The following is a 14,446-nucleotide window of genomic DNA, read 5'->3' as shown; positions in this document are numbered from 1 at the left end:
AAGCTGTTGTCCTGTGAGAGGAAAGCAAAATATTGGCATACACTAAGAAGGGAGTGGGAAAGGAACATACCCAAGATGACAGAATTTAGTAAAGAAAACATAACCCTTAAAATTGAGAGACCCTAGTTTTCCTCCCTGTGTTTCCAAGTGCTTTATGGATCCAATTAGTACAAAGCTCTTTCAGACCTGCTGATAAATCAACTAAATGAATAAATCTGCTTCTCACCGTAAATGATTTATCTCCCTCTGAAGCTCTTCCAGGGATTTCTGCAACCTTTCATTCTCTTGCTTGCTTCCAGAAAGCTCTGATTTCAGGGATGCTTTTTCTTGATTCAGGAGATCACATGTTTCAGAGGATCTTTTCTGCTCCTCAGAGAGGGTGCTGTGCAAGTCACTTACAATAGATTTTTCCTGCTGAAGCTTATATTCCAATAATTCAACTAGGATAAGAAAACACTGTAACAGTTATTTATATCACAGAGACCTTGACAATATGATATCACTTACACTAATCCAAATTAGGAAAAAAAATCAGCTGTATTGAAGTGTTTTTGTCTGAAGAATTAATCTCTTTTCAAATGAGAGGAATCAGAAGCAGGATGCACAAACACAATGATTCTATCACTGTGATACTCTATAATATCACTAATGAACTTTAAAACTCATTAAAGAAACCTATCCACTTACATAAACATTTTATGACAGGAATCACTATATAGAACCTGTTTTGTCAGCTCTCTTCAGGCCAGTGAGTTAAGAGAAACAACTCTCTCTAAATTTGGAGGTCCCTGTTTGATAAGTACTTAAAAACAATTAATGCACCTGTGTCTACAGCATTATGTAAATAAAATTAGCAATAAACTTCTGGATGTCCAGAAGACTTTCCTCTATTGGACTAGTACATGTGCTATTAAATGGCTGAATCCTTAATGATAGTGATGGGAAAACAAAAAGAAGGAAAAAGCAGTGTTTTGCTTTGAGAGAGATGTTTATTTTTGACCAAGGTCACTTGCACTCGTTTCTTTATTACATAAAGGGAACCTGCTGTGAAAACCAAGGCTTGCTTATTTAGTCAGGAACATGGTTTAGCAGTGGCCTTGGCACTGTTTATGATGGGACTCCATAGTGTTAAAGGTCTTGTCCAACCTAAATGATTCTGTGATTCTCTACTAGCAAACACACAGATACACAAACAAGGGTTTTACTATCCTTGCTGGGTCTTCTCCATGTATACACTACTTCAGTTCCATTGCTTTGGGTTATTTCACAGCTTCTCACAGATTTGTCGTAACTTCTGATATGAGCAAGAACTGCCCTCATCATAGACAACCTGAGTGCATTCAGTGAAACTGAGGAATTACACAGCATCTGCTTCTTTGCAAGACGCTTTTTTTGCCTTTTACCTTTGAGGCAAAAAGGAACTGATGTAGAAGACAAAGAGCTGACAAAGCCAGTAAGAATCACCTTTCCTCCGGAGCTGGTGTTCCTGCTTGTTCCCATGCTCTTCAGCCTTGGTAAGGGTTTCCTGCAGCTGCTGCAGCTTCTCCTGGTTCTGCAGATGTGTCATGCGGAGCTGAGCTCGGAGGTCCTGGATTTCTGAGAGCAGGCTATTCCGGTCTGAGGAGAAGAGGTGCTCCACAACCATCTGCCTCTGCTCCTCCTGAAACAAACCAAGGCCTATTCAAACTACAAGGCTATTTCCATGTCTTCTGCAAGGATAAGTACTAGGAAAACTCTGGCAGTGCAAGTTTTGTACCGAAGCACTCAAATGACTAAGTTCACGCTTCACATTAATGCAAAATGTTAACATTATGCAAAAAAGAAAAACCCCACTTCACTTGCCTTGCTGAGTTCATACACAACAATTACTACAACCTAGAAACTAGATATTGTTGGCAAAAAGCCCCCAGATTCAGAGTTAGTTCAATATATACCCTTTGCAAGAGAGGTCTGTGAAGTTCTAGATGAATGGTAAGGAGGGAAAGAATTCATATTTCCTGTTCACTATCACAGTCTTTCTTGATGCCAGCTAAGGTAACCAATAGGCTTTGTAACACCATGAACAGGAAAAATGCTACCACAACAGAAAATCTAAAAGCTACTGATCCCACATCATTTGCATTATACAAGTCATACAAGATAATGTAATATAAAAATACAAAAGATTTAACAACAGAAGCAATAAAACTGCAAAAAAATTAAAAATAGAATAAAGTGATTTATGAGCAGCACACTTTAAAAGCTTTTCATACTTGTTTTTTCATTATGTACTCCAGCTTTTCCTCTAATGAAGTTGTGTCACCAGATGTAGGATTGGAGAAGTGAGACTTCAAGTCAATTTGTAACACATTTCTCTCCTTCTCAAACACACTCTGTACTGCTTGCAGAAGCTCTCCTCTCCAGTCAGCAGCAACACCTGATGCTTCCTGTTAAAATATATTTTTTTAAAATGGCATCTCTCTCAACCTCTAACCCAGCATCTTTCATACCATAAGAGTACATCTGTTAATTTAAGCACTTTTAGAAGTGTTTAAAGAGTACTGTCCCTTACTCCTTAAACATATATAAACACACAGACATGAGTCATAACATATTATATAAATAATATACATTCACGTATATACACACAACTGGGCTCCCTTGCTTTAAAGGGTATTTTATAGCCATACCTTGTCTCTTCTTTCTGCCACCTTGCTGAGGTAATCCTTCAGTGACTGGATAGCATCCAGCAGGGACAATCCCTCCTTCTGCCAGCCCTCCATTGCCACTTGGGTCTGAGGGACGTTCTTCAGCTCCCTCAAAGCCAAGGGATGCTCTGACAAAGCCAATATTTTGTGGCTCTCCTCATACACCATCTTCAGCACAGTCTGAGAAGAAAAAAAAAAAGATAACATTAGGAAACAGGCATCAGCATCCTGGCAGTGTAAGAGTAGGATGGGAAAGCACTAGACAACAAAAATAAGGTCTCTGTATCAAGACATTAAGATGCAATTAAGCATGAATTATTATTTATGCCAAAGGGCTGTACTTCACCTTTGCTTCTGAACCATTTAGCTAACTTTCCTGGGAATAAATGAAATTCTATCAAGTCTGAAGCTATGTTACCAAACCCCAGTGATGCCAGAAAACTAAATTATGTATTTAGAAAACCTTGGCTTAATTTAGCAAATTATGTACAAACATCAGCTCCTAAAATAGCCAGTTTTAATAATTTACACAGTGGAAATTGTTTCCTCTGACACTGTCAGGCCAAATAACGTATTTTAAATAAATTCCCTGTTCACAAACTATTACATCATGCACAGATGTTTCCTGGCCTCTTTTCAAGGAAGGTCACTGGAGATTTAAATCCTTTTCTTGCACACATCAGAAATATCCCAGCCTCCATGTGGAGCTGTTCCTCATTGCTACACAATTTAAAAACAACACAGAGTACTTTTATTTAACTCTTAATACTCTTTCCTTGCACGTTTTTTAAATTACTTTTGAACAAACTTAAGTTGCTTTTCTGTCACTGGAATCAAAATAGTGATTACTTCAATAATCAATGAAAACCTTTAGTAAACATTAATATCAAAAGCACAGTAAAGTGTTCAAACTAAACATTCAGTACTGGAATATGCACTCAGATCTTACAGACAGTAAAGCCTAAATTGATGCTTCACAAAAGAAACTGGAAAAAAAAATCTGTCTCAAGGTAAAATAAAAATAATCTCTTCCACGAAGTCTCTGACAGAGAATTTTTTAGACACAGAATGGTTTTCAGTTGGAAGGGACCTTTCAAGACCATACCTAGTCCAACTCTGCTGTGACAGGCATGGGGAGCATCTTCTATTATTTCAGGTTGCACAAAGCCCCATCCAATCTCATTTTGAATGGATTGTGGGATGGACTCCTAGGGATCCACCACCTCTCTGTGGCAGTGTGTCATCACAAGAAATCCTGTACTTATGTCCAACCCATTTCATGATCTTACTGGGCAGTGAGGTGAGGCTGAAAGATCAGTAGTTTCCAGGGTGCTCATTATTAAGCTTTTTAAAAAAGGCTGCTATGATTCCCTTTTCTCCAGGCACTGGGGACTTGATCTGACTGCTGTGACTTTCCAGAAACAATGGAGAATGGCTTGGCAATTGCAACTGCAAAATTTCCTCAGGACCCTGGTATTCATATCTTTGGGTCCCATGGACTTACCTATGTCCAGGTTCCTCTGGTGGTCTTGAATCTGATCTTTTCCTTACAATAGGAGCGACTTCATTCCTCCAGTCCCTTCCTCATTTAATTTAAAGCTTTCCTTATAGGTTTGGCCATGTTATTGGTGGAGACACTCTTGTCTCACTTGGGTGAACTCCATGAGCTCTCAACATTTCTGGCTTCTCAAAGGTAAATCCATGGTAATAAAAATGAAAACCTTGAGTACTGCACCAGGTGCCAGGGATTCTATCCTGGCTCACTTCCTCTGACTGGGAGGATAGAGAATATCACCCATGGTCCCAAACTGTCCTGTTCCAGTGCTGTTAGACCCTTGGCAGCCTCAATGACACCACAAATACAAGCTGCTGGTAAGCAACAAACTTCTCTAGAGAAAGTATGTGGATGGCAGGAGGGTGCTTCAGTGCCTCTCAGTAAGGAATCTCCAATTACTAACACCTGATGCACTTTTCTGGTAGCACTGGTTCTAATGCCAGCAGATGGTTTCATCAGCTTTTCCTGGATCACAGCAGTTATTTCACAGCAGTTACCCCATGTGTTCTTCCTTCTCCAACCCTAGAGCATCATGTCTCTTAAGGGCAGATGGATGGGGGAAGGATCTTTGTTCTGACTTGAGCAGCAATAAAGGCCCAGCCTCCTTCATCTTGTGAGTTTCCTGTGCCAGGTAGCTTGAGTGAGTTTGGATTCAGGCTTAGCTTCCTCCAGTTTGCTGGGCAAGCTGAAAGAACCTGCTAAGTATATTAGGAGGCAGGGTTCACTTCCCAGAAAGGGTTCTTCCAGTTTCTTATTACTTGAGAACTCACTGTAGTCTCTCACAGGTGAGAATTTCTCCCTTTCTGTAGCTGGAATTTTTGAAATGGCTGAGAGCTTGCTGAGCAAACCAAAGAGTTCTAGGCATATACTATATTCAGCTTTAAATTACTGACTAGAGTGAGCACTCACTGCTCAGTCTTCTGTATATTCCTCATGTTGCTTGAACTGGCTCTGACCTACCCCTGCACATCTTGCACTGGTGTTTCCACAGCCCTCCATCACATCAGGATGACAAGAACAGGCAGAGGAGCATGATGACAGCCAGCTCTGGATGCTTCTAAACAACTTTCTGTGAAGCCTCCAAGGCAATCCCATAAAGCAGAATAAGCAGTCCTTGTACCCCCACCTTCTGAAACAGCACCAGTGCTGTCCTAGCAAAACTAGTTCAATTCCAGCAAGTACAAGCACATGTCAGTAATGTTGTCACAAGAGATGCAAGGACAAGAACTCGCAACTTGCAGTTTAAACTAATTACAGAACACTTTCCAGTGTAAATGTGGCAGCTATTTTGTATTACCATTTCATTTTTGCTGTTCAGTTTTAATTTGCTGGTATGGTAGGCTCATATTAATCATACATTACCTTCATCTGTGGTGAAAGTATATCCTTTTCTTTCATTGATTCCATAATATCTGGAATTATCCCCCGGTATCGCAGGTAAGCCATGACATTGGCATCTAGATGATCTGATGGTTGTAGCTCCTGCTTTAGATTAGCTGCCAAATTTGAGCTGGTATCTGCAGGAAGAGACAACCCCCAACGCCACAAAGTGTTATAAAGATGGAAAGAACTTGAAACTAGAACAACTTGCAAAACAACCACGATTTTTTCTGCTCGTACGAATGCAGGGTCAGATTGTGTTGGTTGGTTGAGATCTCAACTAACTTCAACAAGCTAAAAATCATTAAGTTGCCTCTAGAACCAGAGAAGTAGTTAAGCACTTAAGTCAGGACTCAAACCCCCTGCCTCTGTCCTGTATGTAGATGAAAAGGTAAAAGCAGGCACAATATACATATATATATATATGTATGTATGTATGTTTCTAAACAAAGAACCACCTGCCTAAGGCAGAGCATCCCAAGAAAAGAACCACAGTAAAAGAAAATGGGAGAAAGGAGAAACATGTTTTAATATTGAAGTTAACAAAAGGTAAAAGGAGTCTACAAAGTTGAACTTACTGCTGCCACATCCATCGCTCATGGCAGATGCTCTTGATCTTTCATCATCTTGTAAATCAGAAGGGGTTAAAGTCAGATTATCAGCTTCTCTCATCTGCTTGAGAAGAAATTTTTCACGTTACTTTGGTTTTCTGAATGCAGCTGTTGGTTTCAGCATTTATGACAACTTTTTTACTAGTGCAGATTTAAGCAAATGCCTACTTGATCCAAGTGTTAGACATGGCAAATACCATGATTAATTGCAACATTGATGCTCCCTGGAAGCCATTCCATCTCCATTTTTTCCTCTTTTAATAGTCTTAAGATACATGTATTTATATTTAATTACCCATCAAAGCAAGACACACAAATATACAGCCAAAGAGAAATTTTCTTAAATACAGACTTTATCTTCCTGTGAAGCTATAGAATACAGACAATATATAATAATATATGTATACAATATATAAAATACTGCAATTAAAAAGAAAAGCCTTTATTATCCAGTTTTGAAAGAGTCTGTTCTAACACTCAACAAACAGATTGTTGAAGAAGTGAGGAGCTGTTAGAGTACACTGAGTACTGTGGCAGCAAAGATTTTACAGGTATAGCTCAATTACTGACACATTAAGTGTTATCACAAATTTACCAGTTTTTATCACAGTAAGAGAGGAACTAATAATTGTATGTCCAGAACTTCACTGAACCTACTGCCAGCAGTGTGTAGATTTCTACTACTTGGAGCCCATGGCCCCTCAATGATCACAGGGCTGAGCAGTCTTGTTTAACAAGAATTAAATCAGACATGAAATATCACTTACCAGGAGCTTCTTCTCCATATCTTCATCATCATCAACAGAATAGGTACTTTCAGAGAAAGCTGGAGATTTTCTATCTACTCCCACTGCTGCATCCTCACTGCCAGTTTCATCCAGGTTAGAATATCCTAGTGATACGGAATTCTCTCCTTGCAGGGATGACCTTGTGTGCGTAATTTGAAAATCTGTGTTCTCAGTTTCTGAGAAGGGTGTCAGGTGAAGCACTGGCTGAAGTTCCATGCTTATATCTTGCTTTCTCATGATCTCAGGCGAGCCCCATGAAGACATACTTGCAATTAAATTCTGGAAATATTTTGGAGTCTCTTTGTCTATGCTCAAATTGTGTTTTGGTGAATCAGGAGTTTGATGAATTTCCAACATTTGCTGGCAGTGCTTTTTCAAATCTTGATCCCCTTCAGAGCTGTGGATCATGTCCAACTCCTGGCACAAGATATTTTCTTGCGATTGCTTAATCTGTGCTTTTGGATTTTTATTGTGAATTGTCAAGTCAAACATAACTTCATCTTTTTCCTATAATGAAATAACACATATTAATTGTTTAATGGAATTTGAGTACAATTTTACAAACTGAGAAAAATGCACTTAAAGACCTTTTAGAATTGATTGATTTTTCCTTCAATTGATTTATGTAAGTAATTTTAAGACAAAATTACTCTTAACCTCTGATTCTGTGACTGAGTTTAAATAATGCGCTATTTGAGAAAATTTTAGTTTATCTTAACCTCTCAACATAGAAATTTTGTCTCATCCTCCATACCTGTTAGTTTGTCAGATACAGTGAATAACTGTTATCCCCTCTCATTTTAGACCATTACCTTAATCCTTCTGTGTTAATCATCACTCTTAATCATCTGTTTTAAGCCTAGTGCTAGCTGCCAGGACTTGAGTAATTTTGCTGCTCCTCCAGCTTGCATTTTAATACATTTCCAAATTTTCACATGGTTTCCACTTTGGAACCCAAGCATAAATGTAGGAAGGGGTTCTTTGCTCCTTTAACAATGCTGCATTATACTTTTCCTAATACCTGGATGAGCTAGATACATAGAAAAAAAAAATCTATTGTAATGAATGATTGAAGACGTGGTAGTTTATTTACTTTGATTCAACATATTCTCCAATTCTGATAATTATCCCTCCTCAGCCTATTTAAAAGCTTCCACTTAAACATGGAAATGCATGTACTGACATAAAGATCAATTTAAACCTTTCAGATTCTGAGTTTCTACTTCAAATGTAGTTTTTTGAAATAATTGAACTGCCCCCAGCATGCCAGCATTCCCTGATATCCTTCAAAATGTTACCAATTCTCTCTTCACTGGATCCTAAATTAATTCTGTTTTTTAAACAGGGATCTGACAATGCCTGCCTGTATGAACAACATGGTCCAGCAGCCACTGGGCTGGAAGTCTGCTGCCTTGTACAGACACACCCCATGGTCTGAAGTGCATCAGTCTGCATGGGCCATTTAACACTTTCCCCACCTGTTTCTTTTTCCTGAGAGATTTCTGGGGCAGACCCTGAATTACAGAGTCACCCAGGCACTGATGGCACTGCTCCAAATCTGAACTTCCAGGCAAATAAAAATACAAACACCAGGAATTATCACATGTTTTGCATACCTACACTCTTCATTTCTGCTTTAAAAATAAACATGCCATCATACATAGCAATTATCCTATCATTTCTTTAAATAAGTCATCTACCTTGGGTGATGATTATAACACTCTGCCAAGCAGGGCCCTGAAAATCCACATAAGCCTGACACTGAAGGTTCTTCCTTTCCTGTATACTTGAACTCTCCATATAAACCCTCTTAACTAGCACTTATTACCTCTGTAAGTCAGCCTTTAAAGACAGTAACTTGGTGTAGGACAGATCTCTTTAAAAAAGGGTCCTACTGCTTTCTAAAATGAGTGATTTAATAAGAATTTAAGATTAGGTTACTTGGAGCAAATAGTTCTAGAGAAGATCCAGAATAATTACAAGAAAGAGTCATGGTAAATAAGAATTTTTGAAAGGAGACATGATGAAGTGTTTTCAAGCAGTTCTCCAACACAGCCATGAAGAATGACAAACAGTTTTGGTAGCTCATGGTGGGCTCATTGCTCGGCTTGCAGATACCCATCCTCTCACCCTCCATCCTCAGTAGATCAGGAGGAAAAAAAATAAGCTGGAAAGAACTCACAGGTGGAAAGAAAGAAGGAATATCACCTATTAATTACTCTTGCAGGCAAAATAGAGTAAAATGGGGAAAATGTATTTAATCTATTAATCTAGAAATGTATTACTAAAAAAAATCTCTACAATAAATAATACTATTAAAAATCAAATCATGTACCAGTCTAGCAGTAGGGGAAGCCAGTACTCCAAATGACTCATCAATATTTGCTTCTAATTCCTGCATTCCATTTTTAAGGGCTACATCTTTTCTTTTACTCTGGCAGAATGGCTTGAGAAACTGAGACTCTTCATGACCTACTTGCTCCTTCAGCTTGCAAGACTCCAACTGGGAAAGAATTTCAGCTCTTTCCAGTTGTAGGGCTTCGAGCTCTTTCCTATGGGCCTTGATTTCCCCTTTCAGTTTTGCAGTGCTCCCCTGCAGTTCCTTGATTTCTTTCAAGTAAGCTACTTCTTTCTGATTCAGTGCTTGCACCTGGAAATCAAGTCTGGAAACTTCTAATTGAAGCCTGTAAACATCTTGTGCCTGACTTGCACCTCTCTTTTCCAACTCTGTTTGGAGCTCTGCTGCTTTTTCTGTTAAGTACTGCAGCTCAGTTGTGTCAGCTTCTCTTTGATCTGCCATTGTCTTAATTTGCATCTCTTTCTCTAGAATTTTTGCTTCCCTTTCTCTCACCTTATCTTCAAGTTCTTGAACTCGAGATGTAGTCATCTTTGTCTCAGCCTCTCTCTGAGACAAGAGAGTTTGGGAAATCCTGTATTCTTCCTGAAGCGCCTGGTGCTGGATTCTCAGGGCGGTGAGCTCTGCAACAGACTGCTCTGATGACTCTCGCAACTGTTGGCATTTTTTCTCCAAAATTTCCACTTCTGTTTTGAGCTGCAATTCCTTTTTTTCCAGTTGCTGCTGCAGAGCTTCTTTAGAAGCTGAGACAAGCTCCAGTTCCTCCTGAAGTTCTCTCACTTTGGAGAGTACCGATTCATTTCTACTGTTTGGATCAGCATCACCTTGACAGGCTACCAGTCCTTTCTTCAACTCATTCTCAAGGTTTTCCACTGACTTTTCCAAGGCATCTTCATAGAAATAAACTGGGCTATCACTGTCTTCATGACATACTGGTCCAAATTGTGCCAGCTCTCTTTGAAGCTTCTCAATGACTCCATGGAGTTGCTCCACCTCTTCATCCTTGTCCTTCCGCAGCCTCTCCTGGTCAAGGCGAAGGTGCTCAACCAGTGATCTGAGCTCTTCGATTTCAGGTTTTTGGTCTTCTGCAACCTAAGCAAATGGAAAAGCACTGAATATTACTGCATATAGGCAATTATTACTGCACACAGTTTATACTTCTCTTCTGAATCACATAGGCATTAAATCACACATTTAAGAGCAAAAACGACCACACATTTCAGCTGGTAACTTCTCAAAATAATCTCTACTTTCCTAAGAGAATTATCAAACAGATTTCATTTACAGTAAGAATCTGCACACCTTGCTTCCCCCAAAAATCAAGCAATGAACATACAGTAAGCACTCTTACTTTATTCTCCAGAGCATTCTGCAGCTCATGCTGAAGTCTCTTCATCTGCTCGTTCAAGTGATCGATTTCTTGATTCTTTTCTTCAAGCAGTGCTTGTGGGAATGACAAAGCTGAGGAATCACTAATACCCAGGTCCTGGCTTTTCTTCTCATGAAGTTTTGTTAGATCCTCCTAACCAGAGAAAACAAAAAATCTCATTAGAAAGGAGGACTTTATTTAAACATTCTCTTACTATAATGATGAAGAACTCAGGAACACAATTACAGCTACTTTTGGTTCACACCACTGTGTTAGACTGCCCCAACGCAGAAAATAACCTCAGCTTTTGATTTACATCAAATCTCTGCAGAAGATAATGCCACAAGCACAAATCCAGAATACTGGGAGGCTATGATATGCAGCATTAGCCTTGTAAAGTTAATGCAACATTCTGACGGCAAGAGAAACAAAACCCAAATATCTGTTTACAGCATCATGAGATGAAGACCTCAGCACTCAAGCAAGCAGGTCTCTGACATTTTAGGCAGTGCACTAAAGCTAGAGAAACCTACCTGCAAGTGTGCATTCTCTGCCTGAAGCTGGATGATGTTGGAAGTACTCAAGTTTTTTTGTATCTCTAACTGCAAGTTCAGCTGCAATATCTCCTCATCTTTCTTGCTCAAGTTATCTTTATATTGTTCTACTTGGTCTAGCAAAGTTGCAATCTGAAAAAAAAAAGCATAGCTGTTGCAATTAAGTCCTCCAAGATAAAACTTCATTCATTGTATTATTTAATAACAAGAATTAACTTCAGCAAATTCAGTGATTTCAACTCTAATCAACTTGCATTAATAAAACATAAATAAATAAATATAAAAACAGAGTGAGAAGCTTATGTTCCAGCTCCTCATCTGCAAAACCAAAATACTGCAAAGGTGGGATTCTGCTTTCTTTAAAAAAAAAAAAAACAACAACAAAACCTACCTGCTCACAAAAAATCTATTAATCTGTACTGTGAGCTATCAAGGCTTGACTGATGTCATTGGATGCAACAATATGAGACAAATTAGCATTTGATGTGGAACAAAGAAAGCAGTCAATATAAACACCATCCTTGTCCTCCCAGAAGCCAGAAATGAGCCTTGCAGTGCCAATCCCAATAACACAGACAACAAAGAGATGATTCAACAACCACACTTTTCTCTGCAGTGTGATGTTGCCATCCACTGTTTTTATCATCTCTTGCCTTAATGGGTTAGCAGGGTCTAGTGGCTTTGGGAATTATGACTGTTGAAATCAGACTTCATAAGAGAAAAGGAAATTCCACCTCTAAACAAATTAGTTTTTATTATCTTGTTCTGCTCTTGAAAGAATGGTGTACAATTGACTAGAGGATCACTCCTGTTTTTTTCTTTACACATCCTTAATTGGACTATGTTTCTGTATCACAGGTATTATAATAATATAAACATACAGAGGGGTTGTGTATGCATTTATACATGTAAAACCAATAAGAGTTTAAGATATTGTGAGCAATTTCTCTGCGTTTCTTCTTAGCTTGACGCAAAAATTCGCCACAAACATTCTCTCAAAGCAGGTTAGATTACATCATTATGGTGTAATAATATATAATAATTATCTAAAATAAAATTACATAAATACACAAAAATTATGTAATAATTATCTCCCACTGTCAAACAAAAACTTGTCTATTTCAACTTTGGAAGGAAAGGAAAATCAGCTTACAACTGATAGTGATCAGTCTCAAAATTATGTGAATCACCACCAGACAATTTCCAGCAGGAAAGGAGATGAACACAGAACAAAGCAAGAAAAAGGAAGGTTTATTGGTTTATTGAGGCCAAAGCAGCTCAGTCTGTAGAACTCTCTCAAAGCTCTCACCTCTCTCTCCTTGGCCTGAAGTGCTTCCTGCTCTGCCTGCAGCTGCTCCTTCAGCACTGGGGCAGAACCGCCATCCACTGGCACTCGGTGCCTTGCCTCATCCAGTTTAGACTGCAGGGCAGAGATCTGGATCAGGTTACTGTACTGCTGCTGTTGCAATGCTTCTTTATCCTGAGAAGTTTTTTTCATGTTAGAATTAATTGATGGTAATATATAAAACTACTTAACCAGAACAATCCTGCTGAAACTTCATTGACCCTGACACACCCAGCACATGAAAAGCAGTATATAATCCCAGTGGCCTGGGATTACATACTGCTTGTCATGTGCTGGGCCTATTTCTTCCACAAAGAAATAGGAATTCAAAACAACTAAATGCTTTTAGCTCATTTAAGTTTTTACCCCTTTACTTTTTGTAATCTAAATTTAACAACTTCAGAAAATTTAGCATTCAGTGATAAATTACACTGTCTCAGTCACACAACACTTTATACATTTAAGAACATAACACCTTGTTCTTCTAGCCATTTCCAAATTTGTTACGATACCATCTATGTGCCAAACTAAATCTGATAGATGGACACAGTTTAAGAAATGAAGAGTTCTGGGTAGGTCAAAACCTACTCACAAACACATCAAGTTCAGTCAGAATGTGGTAAAGCAGAACTAAGTTTGTCCATCCTGTGATCTGCTAAGCTACCATGGCTTATTTTATTTAAAAAAAAACCTGGTTTTTGATCCTCCTTCTCTCACAGTCCTTCTCAGGAGCTGAGTCAGTCCAAGGAGGAAAGGTTCACTTGGGAATTGTCCAAAGAATAAGCATACATATCTGTACTTAATACAGTAAGGGAAAGCTTGACAAGAAACCTAAGGCAGCAATTGCCTCTGCTATTCAACACTTACTCTGCCCATAGTCTAATGCACATATCTTTAATAGGTTATTTTAGACCCATTAGACTCATGATTTGTAAAAAAATATATAAATTTAACCATCTTTTCTCTATTTCAAGAGATCTAAGTCTCAGAGCACATGGCTAGCATCTTCTGATTATCAACTGAAAGGAACAGCAATTTAAAAAAAAAGGCAAAATTAATGCTGTATCACAGTATCAAAAAGGGAAAACCAGACATTTTTCTTGCCTTTGCATGAAACCTGTGATATGAACCAGCCCTCTAGCAACCCAGAAAGAACACACATCAAACCAAACCAAACCCAACTCCAAGCAAGAGCAGTGCCTTTCTTTTTTTGTTTCTTATCAACTAAAAACATGACCCAAACCACACTGATCACTGCCCAAAACCCTTCAGCAACATCCAGACTGCTGCAGAAGTGGTCTGCCTTGGCTCCAGTGTCCCTGCTTTCCCTGGACAGCAAAGCTGCAAGTGTGCAGGGTCAGCACAGCTCTGCACACAAGAGTTCAGCTCCTCCTGGCGTTCTCCAGTTGCCATGGCCTGAGGTTGCTACAGCAACCCAGAAAAATCAATTGGCAAACTAGGCAAAAATCAGGGTTTTATATAATGCACCTTTCACTGTAAAACTTTCTGGGTGGTCATTCACATGTAGTCTAACATGGTGTCTTCTTCCATGAATCCCAAAATCCATAGGAGAGCAGACTCCCTAAATCAGCCCCACTTTTTATATCTCAAGCAAAAGGATGAGTGATCCTCCCAACCCAACCCTATCCAGGAGCTTCAATGTTATACATCAGCAACCTGAACCACCGAGAGGAACTGGGGCAGGAGAGAACAAAGATCTGCTCCATGCTCATCAGCAGGGCAAATCAATCTGTCAGCTGTGACTTTACTCAGTTCTAAACTGTTCTTTATTCAAGACATT

The 14,446-nt window shown here is 39.0% G+C and overlaps 1 protein-coding gene across 14 annotated transcripts in view; it reads right to left on the bottom strand.

Moving 5' to 3' along the window:
- The window catches only part of PCNT (pericentrin), a 71,398-nt gene that overhangs the window by 11,563 nt on the left and 45,389 nt on the right, over nt 1-14,446 (bottom strand). For 8 of the 14 annotated variants that reach the window (XM_041397067.1, XM_041397069.1, XM_041397072.1 and 5 more), the window contains 11 exons: nt 12,610-12,780; nt 11,280-11,432; nt 10,729-10,899; nt 9,357-10,469; nt 7,001-7,528; nt 6,201-6,297; nt 5,605-5,759; nt 2,670-2,867; nt 2,253-2,426; nt 1,465-1,660; nt 227-440 (listed from right to left, as the gene is read on the bottom strand). In XM_041397067.1, coding sequence (XP_041253001.1) covers nt 227-440; nt 1,465-1,660; nt 2,253-2,426; nt 2,670-2,867; nt 5,605-5,759; nt 6,201-6,297; nt 7,001-7,528; nt 9,357-10,469; nt 10,729-10,899; nt 11,280-11,432; nt 12,610-12,780 — 3,170 coding nt within the window. The remainder of the gene's footprint in view (nt 1-226; nt 441-1,464; nt 1,661-2,252; nt 2,427-2,669; nt 2,868-5,604; nt 5,760-6,200; nt 6,298-7,000; nt 7,529-9,356; nt 10,470-10,728; nt 10,900-11,279; nt 11,433-12,609; nt 12,781-14,446) is intronic. The other 6 variants (XM_041397068.1, XM_041397073.1, XM_041397081.1 and 3 more) reach the window with 4 other exon arrangements.

Source organism: Onychostruthus taczanowskii, unplaced genomic scaffold, assembly GCF_017590055.1.
Source record: "Onychostruthus taczanowskii isolate IOZ18803 unplaced genomic scaffold, ASM1759005v1 scaffold135, whole genome shotgun sequence".
NCBI lineage: Eukaryota > Metazoa > Chordata > Aves > Passeriformes > Passeridae > Onychostruthus > Onychostruthus taczanowskii.
This window is presented reverse-complemented; position numbering and strand designations above follow the sequence as displayed.